This window comes from Berghia stephanieae, chromosome 6 (genome assembly GCF_034508935.2).
Source record: "Berghia stephanieae isolate SIO BIC M18660-M18661 chromosome 6, UCSD_Bste_1.3, whole genome shotgun sequence".
NCBI classification, from domain to species: Eukaryota; Metazoa; Mollusca; class Gastropoda; order Nudibranchia; family Aeolidiidae; genus Berghia; species Berghia stephanieae.
Genome location: NC_088365.1, coordinates 35,242,208 through 35,257,774, shown reverse-complemented (window position 1 = coordinate 35,257,774; position 15,567 = coordinate 35,242,208). Strand labels below are relative to the sequence as shown.

General features: G+C 35.6%; 1 protein-coding gene across 1 annotated transcript; it reads right to left on the bottom strand.

The window, feature by feature from the left end:
• Positions 1–509: 509 nt before the first annotated feature.
• On the bottom strand, positions 510–13,063 carry LOC144974945 (ubiquitin-conjugating enzyme E2 N-like). The gene is made up of 5 exons (XM_078918483.1): positions 12,903–13,063; positions 7,868–7,969; positions 6,074–6,218; positions 4,963–5,103; positions 510–3,617 (listed from the first exon to the last, which is right to left on the bottom strand). The coding sequence occupies exons 1-5, from the start codon at positions 12,930–12,932 to the stop codon at positions 3,562–3,564; spliced, it is 474 nt and encodes a 157-aa protein (XP_078774609.1). The 5' UTR covers positions 12,933–13,063; the 3' UTR covers positions 510–3,561.
• Between the last annotated feature and the right edge of the window lie 2,504 nt (positions 13,064–15,567).

Below are 15,567 nucleotides of genomic sequence, written 5' to 3'. Positions count from 1 at the left end.
TAAATTAATAACATTGGATACTGAAAAGAAAAAAAAACTAAGAAAACCTTAAATTGAAAGAACTGACAAATCAATTTTTTTAAGTCGATAGCATTTGCTTAAATTTTCTGCTTCTGTCAGCAACATCGACAAGCCTTAATTGATAATGATACTTCAATACACACACTTGCTTATTGTATAAACTCCAAGCACCAACTTGTATGCACTATACAGTCATAAAAAGACATCATAAATACACTCTTCATTGGATGATTGCAAATTTTTCTCAGAGAATAATTTCTTTCACTAGAAAGGTTTGTCATTAAAAGATATTCCCTCAAAAACGTAATGAATCGTTTTCCTTATGTCAGATAATTTTCAATGTGATAATGTGAAAAGACGTTTTTTAAAAAGTGATACTACAATCTGTGTAATTTATAGTGTTTTTACATCTCCCACAATTGCATCTTTTTTTCACATGATAATTTATTTCAAAACACACCCATGTTTTTTTTAAGATGAATAAAGTATTATTAATTTTATTATTATTATTATTATTATTATTATCATTTTAGTTTCCATGAACAAATACATTCAGAATTGAAGGAAAGTCTTGATTTTTTAAAAACTGAAATTTCATACGAAAAGGACTCCACACTTCGGTTAGCTCAAGTGAAATACCACTCTGGTTATTGTTAAGAATTGATGCACACCTTAAGAGCAAGAAAATTAAAACATCAAGTTGATTCTAATCTGCTGGTTGGTGGCATAATTTTTTATCTAAAAGATTGGAACATGCCATTATCAATCAGAATGTAAACAAGCTGGTTTGATGACGAAGATTATCATTCAGACTTGTTTAACTCCAGATATGTAATGTATTGCAAATGACATTGTAAATCCAGTATTCTTCAATAAGCATTTCTCACTTCTTGGTTAAATGGTAACAATGCCACTCTAACGTGTTTGTTTGTTTGGTTCTAAGGGATCTACGGCACTTGCAACACATTTAGGTCATATCAGCGCCAGTAAGGAGAAAATGGGATGGTCAAAAGATTCTAGATTTACAAATAAAGCACCCAAAGTAAACTAATACAAAGGGGAATGGTACAAACAGGGAGCAGATGTAGATTCCAAGAGCATACCATCAATGTACTTAGTTTGAGATCACCTAAAAGTCTCATCCAGACACAAGCACAGGATCCGACTAGGACGGACACACTCAAATGCTTACATTATAAATTCAAAACAACAGTACATAACAGAGAGGTGATTTACAATGAAAAAAATATGTCCCAGAACTAAAACTATAAATTTGACTGTTTCCCTCCCAGCCAAGGACTCCATCCAGGGAAAGGACAAAACCAAGTAATCTCACTCCATGACAAAGGCAGAAAACATGTTGGAAAACAGATATACGGGTATAGAAGACACAGTGAGTTCCTGCTCACTATGGGAGGTCAAGAACCCATCCAGCCACTCTAACTTGAACATGTCTGAACATTGCCTTTACACAATTGTGAACAAATGGAAAACTTTTTGACATAATTTTCTGAACACCTCAGCTATATCAATTACAGAGGCACTGCCAACTAAATTGTTGCAATCATATAGAGTAGACAGTAATCTGTTAAGTATTAGGAATAAAAATATACAACAATCAATAACATTTGAATTTGTTCTTTCAATGCAATCAGTGATTTCTTTTGTTTTTTTTTACAAAAATACTACATATGTTAATTACAGATGCAAAATTGCCATCACATTGTACTCCTGCTAATTTTGAGATTGAATGCATACGTATGACAGATTAAAAACAAATTAATAGAATAAGTTAAAAAGTTGTGACAATGAAGGTTCTTTATTAAAGAAACCGACATCAAATACAGTGCAACCCACATAAATCAAATGCGCACACAACGACATTACATAAAGTCCTGTTTTTTTAGTTTATTCTTTAAATTTTAGTTTCATTCATTTATCTTTATTTTTTTTATTTGGGGGAGGGGGGGGGTCCACATTTGGTGCAGCAATAATCAATCTAATAACAGCATAAAAAGTGTGAAACAGGTGTCAAAGAAATTGAGAAAACTGCCGCCCTAACCAAGCCTGTCGTTTAAAATAAGAGGGGTTTGTAGCAACTTAAGTTTTAAGTTGACCCTCTTTGATGTAAGTTGGACAAACTTATGATATGATGTGACAAGAGGAAACAAGCAACTATCAATGATTTCTTCCCATCAATAAAATGAGGTCAGCGTGTGAACTCGCACTCAAGGCAAAGTTTGAAAGGATCATTGCTTACTTTGGAATCCCTTGTACCTCTACTTCATACATGACCTATATTCAAGATCACAATACACTATTGCATTGACAGACCCATGATTCCATTCACCCCCCCCCCTCCCCCCCAGAATGTAATGAACTTTCAAAACGTGAAGTGATGTAAGAGGATGGCAGAGCTGTAAACACGAATCACTACTTGCTTTTCGCAGAGTCATTTAATCCTTTTCCTCAGATACAATGATCTCTCAAGTTGACATAAATTTGTGGTCCCCGAGATGCTGATTTAGGTGGACAGCACTGTACTATTTCTTCAGATTCTTTTTACCATTATTTACAAAAACAAAAACAACAATTCATCCTTAAAAATCTTATGTCAAAGCATATCCTTGTGCGACTAATTATGAAAGAAACCTAAAAGTCATTTGAAAACACAAATAAACAAACAAACAAACAAAAAAAAAAAGGGGGGAGGTCTGAATTTTGGAACCATTCAAACCTTTGAGAATTGTCAAAATGTAAGATTCGTCCCTAGCCCTAATTTTCATCAGAATAAATACACACATAATATGCCACTTGTAAATTTAAAAAACAAATCTGCAATGCGAAAGCCATGATTCAATATTGACAGTAAATATTGATTGCCATGGAAATAGCAAAACAGTATTGTGTTCCAAACTTCTCAAGTAACTGTGATAGCTAAACGCTTGAAGTCATGAAATAAATTGTGTGTATTCTACTTGCTGAACTAAAAGCCTATACAATAAAACATATGGAACGAATATCAATTTGAAGCAACCTGACATGGATAAATGTAGTTTCAGTCTTTTTCATTTGCACTAACAGACATATCCACAGAACTGTTTAAAGCATAAAAAAGAAGTTAGTACATCAAAACATGATCACAATATACATTTATAACTACATTATGAAAGATAAGAAGCCTGCAGTATATTGATATGGTATGGGGCAATGTTTCCCAAACTATTGCAAAATGGGCAAGTTTCATTTAAATTAATACAATGCAACTAACATTGGAAATTCCAAACACTTTTTAGATGTCTATATTGAGAACCACCACATTAAGGTGAACCAAAGACAGGTACAGGTAATTTTAGAATAATCATTAAGGACCATTTCTCTCACATCATGGAACAAATTTTTAAATACTGAATTTACCAATAATTAAGCTATGTCATTAAAAACAATCCTGAGCGAATAGTTCTCTCTCCATACTCATAGACCTTGGATCTTTCAGTAATAAAGGGTAGGCATTTCACTCATCCACATAATTTGAAGGTGTTAGTGACCGTTGTTTTTTGAATTTGGTATTGCATATAACTTCGTCCATTTTTTTGCTGGGGGAAAAAAAAAAGATAAATACCACATGATTAGAATATTCAAATGGCACAATATGTTTTAAGGAACTGGAAATAACATGATGTTGTTCATATCTTTTTACGATGCTAACAGCAGAGTAATCCCAGTAACTATTCACACATGTGTTACCAATTAATGGGCTGGCTATTTTTATTTTGCCTTATCATTATCATCGAAATAGAGAGGTAATCCTTTGAAGCTATTTCTCGTTCATAATGCACTGTGATCAGTTCCTATGCATCCATTTACTTATTAGTGTTGCTTTATTGTTTAACGGTATGACCTTTGGCTTGCGTCCTCTAGCTTATGAACAAAAATTAATATAACAGCTTTTGTTATTGACTGAAGAAGGGTTTTGAGCCTAAACATTCAATGCTTGGTAATTTTTTCTTTTTCAAAGGTGTTATATTTATTTTTGTTCATGACCTACAGGTCGCAAGCCAAGTTCACAGCTTCTAGCATCTTAGTATCACCCGTATGTCAATGGTTTGAATCCTGCTGTGGGTGCTGCAAAGTTTAGTTTTTAGAAAAGGCCTAGTAGAAACAAACAAAATGAATAGTTATGTTTGAAATTATTTCGTAATTTTCATTCCTCGCGAAATCGTCCATGTCAATCATTATTCAATTGGTGTCGTCAAAAAAAGACCAGTCTTTTTAAACGTTTCTTTAGATAAAGATTGCGGAATAAGTGACACTAGATATGCAATCTGGTGTATGAAATGATTTTGCATAAGTTCAGTTGAATTGGGGCGCAAAATTTGTTCCATAGCGGGTGCGAGACTGTGTGTGTGTGTGTGTCTCTCTCTCTCTCTCTCTCAACACACACACACTTTTTTTTTTTGGCCTTTATTGATGCCCCTCTTTCCTTCCTCCTCTTTTTTTTTTTTGGGAGTGTCAACGTACACGGTAACTGGTTTACAGTTGCAATACAACCAATGGATGGACCTCGCTGTCTTGAGCGAGCGCACTCATGTCTGTGTGTGTGTATGGGTTTTTGTATTTTTTAAATCAATACAATTTTACCCATTCAATCTTACACTCCAGATCTTAGTCTTAATGTTATCATTAAAACACAAGCTTTGCAATTATAGCTTAATTGAAGCCCAAGTCGAAATACTCTTACTGCTCTCTTGGTGGAAACAATCTATTCTGCATAAGCAATCTGGAAAAAAAAAATCTGGGTCACTGTTAAGAGGTTAAAATTTCACTTAGCATACACCATGATGCACCTCCCTAACACTTCTTTGATGCAGTCATCAGGCAATCCATTGTTTCTTTCATCTCCCCCCCCCCCCCCCCCTCCCAAACCCCATTTGCACCAACCTTCTTCAATAGCTCCACGTTCATCTGACTTCCAGTGTTCAGCCACAGTATTATCTAAAGGGTCATCAGGATTAGGGGCACTGAGGAGAGCTTGGATTGAAAGGAGGACTGTTCGGATTTGCAATGCAGGACTCCATTTATCTGTTGACACATACAACATAGTATGAACAAATCATTTTAAAAAACCCCAACCTTCTGATAAATTGACAACACACAAAAGCCCTCCCTATCCACTGAAAAAAAAAGAAGTTTTTAAAGCAGGATGGCTACCATCCAATTGTAAAACAAAATTAATCCAATTCTTGTCAAATCAATGGATTTCGTCCCTACATCAGACCTCGGCAAGCAACAAGAAATATTTACTTTGCTAAAATTTCAAGAAATAATAATCCTACTCAACCAATCATTACTTTTAATATACTTTTGAACAGATGTAGAATGTTTCCATCTTGAAATAAATTCATTGGTTAATAGGAAAACATGTCAGTGCCACAATTTTTCTTTAAAATTCAAGTGAAGGATACAAATTTGGACTCTCTCCATAAAATCTTGGTATACAACATCCCCCTCCAACAAACATCAGTTCTAATTTATATTTGTTTTCATCTCAAACTTTCAGGAAATTTAAAGTTGGAACAGAATTTCTGCTTGCAGAGATGAATACTTAAGACATTTTTACGAACAAAACTGAGCCAAAACACAATAAGCACATAATATATGCAATTGTCTGATAAGATTTATAACAAATAGTGAAAAATGGGTGGCATACAACTGAATGAAGATCAACTGTCATCAAGTTAACTAGCCGTCAAAATATGTAGGGAATTTCAACACAGGCATGCCATCATGTCAAAATCATGATTGGAAGAAATGGAAATCTGGAATATTCTGGAGATTAGGTATCCATGTATCATGAAACTTGTAAACATGCTGTAATTATCAAAGAAAAAAATCTCAAATAATCAAGATTTTAAGGATTTTCTTAAGACCCTAGAATACTAGACCATCCAGGAGAAATGGCATCTCTGGTTTTTGAGAAATTGCATCTATTGTTTACACGTTTAGAACTAGATGCAGAGTATATACCTATGAATACTTTCATTGCACAAACCTTTTAGAATGTCTAAGCATATTCTTCCTATTTTGTCTATATTTGGATGGTATATTTTTGTTGTGAAGCGAACTTTAGGGGCTGCCATTGGATACTCTTCAGGTAAAAATAGTTCCAACTTGAAACTCCCACCATCATATGGTGACTGGAATGGAAAATAGATAAAACAACAATAAATGCCATAGTCTTAATTAAAGGACATGCAGAATTTCAACTGGATTATTGCATGGTAATAAAGCAGGGTAGTAACTAGAAAATGGTGGAAACTTGATCCTGACGATGAAACCCTTGGTAATGTAATTGACTTACCCCACATGATTTCGGAATGAGTGGATAATTAGCTGATGTGACTATAGAAGTGGAATGACTGCCCCCAACCGACTTTGCCTTTTTCAGGCCTGTAAATGGCTGGTGAAAAATTGTCAGAACTTTTTGAACATGCGAAAATAGACCAATAGGACAAAAATATGGATTAATAAACACAACACAGATATGACACGTCAATTGACTAGTCAAATCATGTAATTTTTTCCCCCCAACTCATTTATAATAAAATAAGCAGGTCCTTATTTTATGGTATTAAAAAAAAAAAAATCCCAATTATTTGAGAGAGTACACATATTTCTGGTCCCAGGTCTGAGTTAGTTGTAAAATGAAAGGAAGAGAACAATTCCTACTTTTTTGAAAGATGTGTCGTGCTTGACATGAGAAGCTGCTTTATCTTCGCTCCTGTTTGTGTTAAATTTTCAAGCTGATTCTTTCGTTTATTTGGATTAATTCTTATAAAAGAAGAAGGCAACATTTGGTTATTATATTATAACGCTTCATACGGTTCTTAAATGTTGAATGTCACACTATATTTACAGAATAAAAAAATAAACACAGTAAATGTTTTGACTCATAGTAACCATATAGTTTTGCTTAATGTTACATTAACCAGAAAACGATGGATTGAAGTGAGTTGGTATCAAAATGATCAACCATGATGTTAAAGTTCCAGTCATCCAATCCTCAAAAAGACTCAATACATTCACTGAAATGATAGCGATTTCTGCCGTAGATAACAGTAACAGTAATTATTTGAAAATAATGAAAGAAATATAAATCGACAGGGTTCAGAATGGGTAGTCAATGGCAGGTTGTATGTTCTCGATACCTACGGTAATGGTAGTCAGCGAGTAAAGGGTTAAACAAGACATATAATGTAAAGTCACCTCAGACTGGTATGCATACTGACGGTTTTAGTGAAGTGGAAAAAAACTGCGTCCAAAGACGGGCATAAGGGACTATCTATGGCACCATGAAAATGCTAGAGATCGCACAGCAATTGCAACAGAACAGTTCTTGGCTGAAAATAAAGTTCAAATCCTAACACTTTCCACATTCTCCCAACCTGGCACCATTGGACTTCTTTTTATTACCATTTGTCATGGAAAAACCCATGACGATGCAATAATAGTGTTTAAGATAAAATGTCATCCATACCACTGGAAATGAGACAAGACTGCTTTGATTCTTGGTTTGACAGATGACACTTTGCAACCATGCTCAAGAAGGGGACATAAATTATAGGCAGTAGCAATATGATAATGCCATTCCTTCTCCCAATTCCAGAAACTTACTACAATAATTTATATTTTAATGTCTTTTAAAGAACTCTAAAACATTCTATACACTTCACAATTAGACTGTCATTTAAAAGGAAGAAAAAAAAAAAAAAAAAAAAAATAACAAGATACAATTTCCTGGGTTGACAAAAGTAGAAACTCTATTAATGACTGATGAACTACTCACTAGTGAAGGTCCTGCTATAACTACATGAAAATATCTGGCATTTCTTTCATCAGGCACAGCTGTAATACCCGTGACTGGCTCTGCCATCAACCGTTGGGTTTCCTGAAAATAAAAATAAAATAAACCATTTGAACACCAAAGTGCAATTTGTAGCAATTTGAAATAATTTTTATCAACAAAAATTCTGAGATATCATGGTAAAATTGAATCATCACATTCTTCACTATTGATGTAATGTTTACATTCTTATCACACCTAGGGCCATTGACGTTGTAGGACAAATCATTCCATCATTCACAATGGGGCTCAATTCTAAAGTAAAAGACATAGAGGTTATGAAGTTTTCAAAAAGATTGACAACTCTTATGTGATTTCAGTTTCAGAAACTTTATTATTGCTTATCTCTTTGTGAAAACTGCAGGTTTAGGATCGAGATTGAGTTGACACATTCATTGGTAATCATTGAAATTCAACATAAGTGTGATTTCTATTTATATAGAGTTTAACGGAAGCCTTGAAATAGTTGAAATGTAAGTTCACTATATTTCTGTCCTAAAATGGGCTTCCTTTTAGCAAATCATGATGCCCAATATATATTCTATTCACAACAAAATTTACAAGTTACATAACACAAATAAGAGTATACTGATCATGTAAGATTATTATAACAGCATTTGAAAAAAAAAAAGCGGAATATTGTGATAGAAATGTATGTTACATTGAATTCATAAATAACAAAATGGAGAACGTAAAAAGGCAGCAAATACAGGGATGCAAAGTTCAGAAAGTCAAAATGAGGGGTGGAATAATAGTAATTGGAACACAAACACACACTGCCAAAACTAAATAGGGACAGTATCCCACAGTACACAATAACAAATTGGAAGTTGTTTAAAATATCTCGGTCATTGAACTCATGTATTGGAGGCATAAAAATAATACCTCAGTAATTGACCTCCTACAATACAATATTATTTGACATCAACTATATACACTTTGAAGGGACTAACCAGACACACAAAAATGTGTATTGATTGACCATAGAGGATGATATCACAGTCATATTCTCCTAATACTAAGAATAATCGTAGTGTTTTTATGCACCTCCGTTGACGGTGTATCTTAAGGGATCGTTTTTATACACCTCCGTCACGCATGCGCATCCCACCCAATTTCATCACCGACATTGTGTTTCTGTATTTGGACATGGCGAAAGTTATATTGTGACATTTGTAGGATGTTTTTGTTAATAAATTAATTATTTTTTTAAATTATAATTTTAAAAATCGAAATATAAATCCAGAAAATAGAAGTTACATTGAAGGTAAAATAATGTTATAGAAAGACCTTATTAAATGTGATGAACAGTCAGGTGGCTCCGTAGCGCAGTGGACAAGCTGTCAGACTCTAACCTTGAAAGTACTGGGTTCGATTCCCATTGTAGACATTTTTTTTAATTGAGAAAGACGTCCTTTTCGTTTTTTTTTTTCTTTCTTTTTTTTTTTTTTCAAAAACTTTTTATCGTGTTTTTAAAAAACTTCGATTTAAATTTTCTAAAATTATTTATTTATTTGAGATCAGTATTTGTGTGCCATGTTTCTTTTTACTTTTGATTTTTTAAAAATTATTGTTATTATTCTTTAATTTATTGTTATTGTATAAACGTCCATCGGTAATCACTAAGCAGCGTTGTAAACTACAATCTAAAACTATTTATACCTCATGGACGTATGCAGCAACATTTTCATTAATTTACCTTCATCGCCAACTAAGGTGCATAAAAACGGTGCGTTTTTGTACACCTCCAACGGAGGTGCATAAAAACGCCATCAATAATAATAACTATCTACAACTTGGCCGATATGCAGGACATGAGGCGGTGATGCGGGACAATAGTCCCAAATGCGGGACTGTTTCTGACTTGGTACCCCTGCAAATATGACCCCTACTAAATCAAAAGGTATCATTATTAAAAATTAAAAATTAATAAAATAAAATTCCCTTTATGCATCCCATAGGGGACATTTGTCTCTAGGGTCTATTCCAAGGGATGACTGGAATAACCCAGGCGTCAGCCGCAATTTGAGCTAGGGCAAGGTGACTTGCTCAAGGCCACACGGCACAGCGACGGATATGAGAGAGAGAGAGAGAGAGAGAGAGAGAGGGGGGGATAGAGGTGAAAATCTGAGAAAATGAGAGTACTAATATATTAACTTATCACTCCATACTCTGTGGCAGTTAAGAGTTGACGATTTACCAATTACCAACTGGCATGGTCCGAGATTAAAAGAGGAAATGAGAGAATGACAAAAAAAGATAAAGAAAATGAGAGAGAGAGAGAGAGAGAGAGAGAGAGAGAGAGAGAGAGAGAGAGAGAGAGAGAGAGAGAGAGAGAGAGAGAGAGAGAGAGAGAGAGAGAGAGAGAAAAGAAAAGAGTAATACTATCATTATTGACGTCAGTCTGTTACTCTGTGGCATTTAATAGAGATAGTTGACGATTTACCAACTGGTAAGGTTCATGGCTAAAACAGGAAATGAGTGATAGAGAAAAGAGAAAATGGGAGAAAGAAAGAGAAAACGAGAGCATTATTAGTATCAATAACAATGAGAGAGAGAGAGAGAGAGAGAGAGAGAGAGAGAGAGAGAGAGAGAGAGAGAGAGAGAGAGAGAGGAAATGAGAGTATTAATTAATATTATAATAACATCACTTTGTGAAACTAACGTTACTGTTACTCCGTGGCAGTTAAAAGCAAAAGTACACATGATTAGTTGACGAACTGACATGGTCTTTGGCAACTGACGATTTGTCAATTAAGTCAATTGTCAAGGTCCTTGACGATTGACGACGAAAGTTGAAGGCAGCTATTTCTCAACATGCGCATGCGTGACTCAGGTGTCAAATAATCTGGTGAAAAGATGCACCCAAGTTTCGGGTTTCTGATTACACTCCATTAATAAAGTAATAAATTAGCAATGGTCAAAAATAATTCAAGAAGACAAGACGAAGAAGAATTTCTTTTTACGCTGTGATCATCCCCAGACACCTGTCTGGGGATAATGAAAATTCATCTGGGGATAACCAAATTTCGTTATCCCCAGACACATATTTGAAACTCCGCTCTTTTAAACAATTATCCATATTTCAGAATATGGAATGTTTCCGAATGCACATAGAAATTAAATAAGGAAAGTTAATAAAATATCTATAAAAACATAAAATTAACCAACATTAAATCAGTTGTTACTACATATACACAATATGCGTCGACTTCGAAGTGGGTGTCGTCCGAATGGTTTAGTCATCTGCCCTCGAAGTTTTACCAGAATTGACGTTGTGGGTTCGAATCCTGGTTCCGCCTTTTTTTTTTTTTTTTTAAATTCCGTCTTCTATTTACAGAACGTTGCAAGGGATAAATGTCCCATCCATCCTCCCCCACCTTTTTTTTTTTTTTTGTGCTAGTCTATTCTTTTCTCCTTTTTGTTTGACCTTTTGTTCCGTTTCTGAGCATGAATTTCTTAAAATTGTTTTGTTTTTTTTTTTAATTATTGTTTGTTTTTTTTTCTCCTCTATCTGACCATTTGGTTGCTCTCTGAATATTTCTGTTTGCTTTTTGATTATTTATCCTTTTTAGACTCTTTCTCAGATCAGAGTGGGGACGAATATGACAATTTGCTAGAAACTAGAAAGGAACTAAGAGAGAGAGAGAGAGAGAGACAGTTTAAAAAAAAAAAAGAGGTGCGGGGAGGATGGATGGGACATTTATCCCTCGCACCGTGCTGTAAAAAGAAGACGGAATGAAAAAAAAAAAAATTAAAAATAAAGTGGCGGAACCAGGATTTGAACCCGCAACGTCGATTCTGGTAAAACTTCCAGGGCAGATGACTAAACCATTCGGCCATGACACCCACTTTGAAGTCGACGCATTTTGTGTATATGTAGTAACAACTGATTAAACCCCCGATCCTCGACCGCTGTATAAACGTAACACACCATTCCCACCTCACTTACGCCGCGGTAGTTTAAATGTAACACACCTTTTCCAAGTGACACGCACATCAGTTGTAGAAACGTAACACAGACCCGACCTTGATTCAGTAAAAATTCCATTGTGTTCTTTATGAAATAAAAGCCGAAGTTTGATTGGTTGATATTATTAGTTTCAGCCAATCAGCAAACAGTTTATTTAAGCTGTTTGGGTTGAGTATGAAGCTAGTTTTTGACGTAAGAAATGACGCGATCAAACCCGAGTGACGCTATATGTTAGCTACGTCATTCAAACTTGCTAGGCAAGTACTGGGAACCGGTCGTTATTTCCGGTTGACCCCCAATGCGGTACTAGAGTTGATGTTGGTTAATTTTTTTATATTTTTATAGATATTTTATTAACTTTCCTTATTTCTATGTGCATTTGGAGACATTCCTTATTCTGGAATGTGGATAATTGTTTAAAAGAGCGGAGTTTCAAATATTTGTCTGGGAATAAGGAAATTTGGTTATCCCCAGTCAGACAGGTGTCTGGGGATGACAGCCTTCGTTTTATCAATGACAATGCAAATCTGTAAAAGTAAATGTGTCACACACATACACACAAAACAAAATAACAGACAAGTGTACACACAAAACAAAAACAAAAAAGACAAGTGTAAGTGCAAACTATAGCTTTAGGACTACAGGAAAATTTAACTGAATTCTGGGGTGAAAGTTGAGCAGATGATCATCAACATCAATCAAGTTCAGTTCAATCAAACAATTTCAAACAGGGAAAATAAAAATGATTTTAATTTTGATCCATACTGGCCAATTTTCAAGACGTCCTATATAAAAATACGTCAAGAATACAAACGTGTTTCGAGACATTAAAGGCTGAGACTATCGACTGATATCTACATTCATTATTCATGAGAATAGAAAGAAGTTGATGGCAGTCAGGCCCCGGTAGTGTGGAACTGAAACAAAAGCAATGGATGAAACAAACTTTTTTGTAATTTGTTGAGAAAAAATACAAATCTTTGATTTTAAAATAATCTTATATACCTTAATTATTCTACGCGGTAACCCAGCCATCCAATATTGTGTTTGTGATTCAACGTTCTCGACTGTACTTTCTAATTTCCACGTTTATCTAGTAAATTCCTCAAATTGGAAATCGGTGGAGATCGTTCTCTTATCTCACTTGCTTTTTGGCTGTCTGTTGCAAGTTCGCAGAGGGAGGTAAAGGCAGGAAGTTATTTTCGAAACAAAGATTTATGTTTGTTAATATTAATGTTTTTATTTTGAAAACAAAAGTAATTTCAATAATTTTAATGTGCGTAATTACATGAAAAATATTATTAAATTTCAATAACTTTTTTTTTTGACTAGTAGGTGAAGAGGAAAATCTTCACTGCAGAACCAATTTACGGTAAAAAGTGTGATTTGCAGCTAGATATATTTTTTCAATGTCATTCATCGAACGGGTAAAATAAAACACAAACTCCTAACTAAAACCCTGTAAATTAGAAAACCCTAATTTTACAGAAAGCTAAAACAATCATTGGGCTTAAATTAAACAATTATGGTGTTTCTTACCCCCCACCTTACCTCTCCATATCTCATGGGGGGGGGGGGGGGGGGGGGGGGGGGGGGGGGGGGGGGGGGGGGGGGGGGAGATAGAGCACTATCCACGGAACATGCTCACAGCTCTTTAGGATGAGTCCTTAGCCAAACACCAACACTTAAAATGTAGGACGAAACATGACGCCTATTTGGCGTTATTCCAATATTTTCCCCGATAGAGACAATGCTGTTAACGGCCAGGTACTCATTTTACAACTAAATACGATGAGGGAGCGTGAGTAAAGAGCCTTTTCCAAGGACAACTATGTGTCGCTCAGAGCGGGACTCGAACCCAGAACTGTCTTATCCAAAGGCGAGTATCATACCACCAGACCCAGCAACATCTATGGATGATAATGACAAGACCACAAAGCCGGAAACTGCAGGCCACAATTTCTTTGTCAATGACTCATGAATCTTTAATAACTGTCAAGTAATCTAACAAAGGTAATAGGTGATAATAATAATAATAATAATAATAATAATAATAATAATAGTAGTAGTAGTAGTAGTAGTAGTAGTAGTAGTAGTAGTAGTAGTAGTAGTAGTAAAAGAAGAAGAAGAAGAATTTCTTTTTATCAATGCAAATCTGTAAATGTGAACCACCGCCGCTATTCGGTGTTATATCGGAATGAAACAAGTTCCAACATTGAATTTAAATGAAAAACCGGTGACAGAAAAACGAAACCTGAGCCTAGAGTAGTCATTCAGAGTCAATCGCCCCATGGAACCGGAGTTTATCCCGGACAAAATCAATTACTTGATATCCTTCGGATAGGACACTAGTCTATCGCACAGTACTTTCCGCCCAGACCCAGCTACCCAATCACTGCTGGGTGGACAGGGGGATCAGGAAAAAATCTCGACTGCACCTGGGATTGATCACGCTCCCTTTGCGTGTCAAGCGAGTGCTATCAACTGAGCTCTATCGGGACCCCCGAGCCTAAAGTAGGTTATTAACAAAAAGTACTACATCCATTCTCTCCACTGGGCCAAATCAACTTTTGAAGTTTCAACTTCAAAATCAGTGTTTCCGCCGACAGAAAACCGCATTGAGACAGAGAGCCATTAATGTATCTGTAATTTATAGTTAAATTACAAAGAATCCTGTGTAAAATGATTGAATGTTGTGGCTATTCGTACGTGTATAAAATGTGTGTCGGGCGTGTGTAAGAAAGTATAAACTGATTTATTTTCAATGACGAGGAGGTTGACATTGTTTTATTTTATTTTATTTTGTTGTTGTTGGATACATTATAAACAAAGAAGATCCTCCTCCCCCCCCCCCCCATAAAAAAACAAAAAAAAAAAAAAACAAAAAACGATACACAAACATAACTTATTGACTTACTTGACTTTCTACACTCCGCTGCTATGGTCGACAGATACTGCAGCATCGGCAGCTCTCTTTATCTCCAATGTGATTAATGCCCACAGCCTGTGATCTTATGCGATGTCGTCATTTGTCTTTAGTTTTAGATTAAAATTTGCTCTCCTCATATCTTGACATGTAAGATCGCCCATTGTTTTAGCCTATCATGCTGCAACGATAAAGAAGGAACAAGTCTAGACCTATTTGTCCCATCCATTATCCATCTGAAGTGCAAGTCTGTCATCCGAAACAATTATTAAGTTTCACAGGTTCTAAGCATCATTCACAATGTTAACACAGAGCAGGATTTGCGAGCGACCCTCAGCTTGTCGCCCAGGTATTTGGCCATATACAATGCGATTTCATTACGATTTGCTTCGCCGCGCCTGTTTCCAGGTCGTCACCAGTAGAAAACACCACGTGTATGGGGCCTCTAAGGGTGGGGGGAATGCATGGTGTCGTCAGTTGTCGCAATGCAATTCCCTAATTAGTGTCAAAATATTGTGGTAATAAATACGGTACTCATTATCTGTGCGACTGATTGCTTCGGGTGACATGCAAGTATGGCTATGAGTTGTCACTTCGCCTACAGTTTCTGGATATCCGCCCGGCCGTGGATGAATTAATGGAACGTGACTGGGCCATTGTTACTCTTGGCACGAGACTGACATCATAAAAATGAGAGAGTCGCCAAAGTTCACGCGACTTAGCACAGGGCCCGCTTTCATGAAC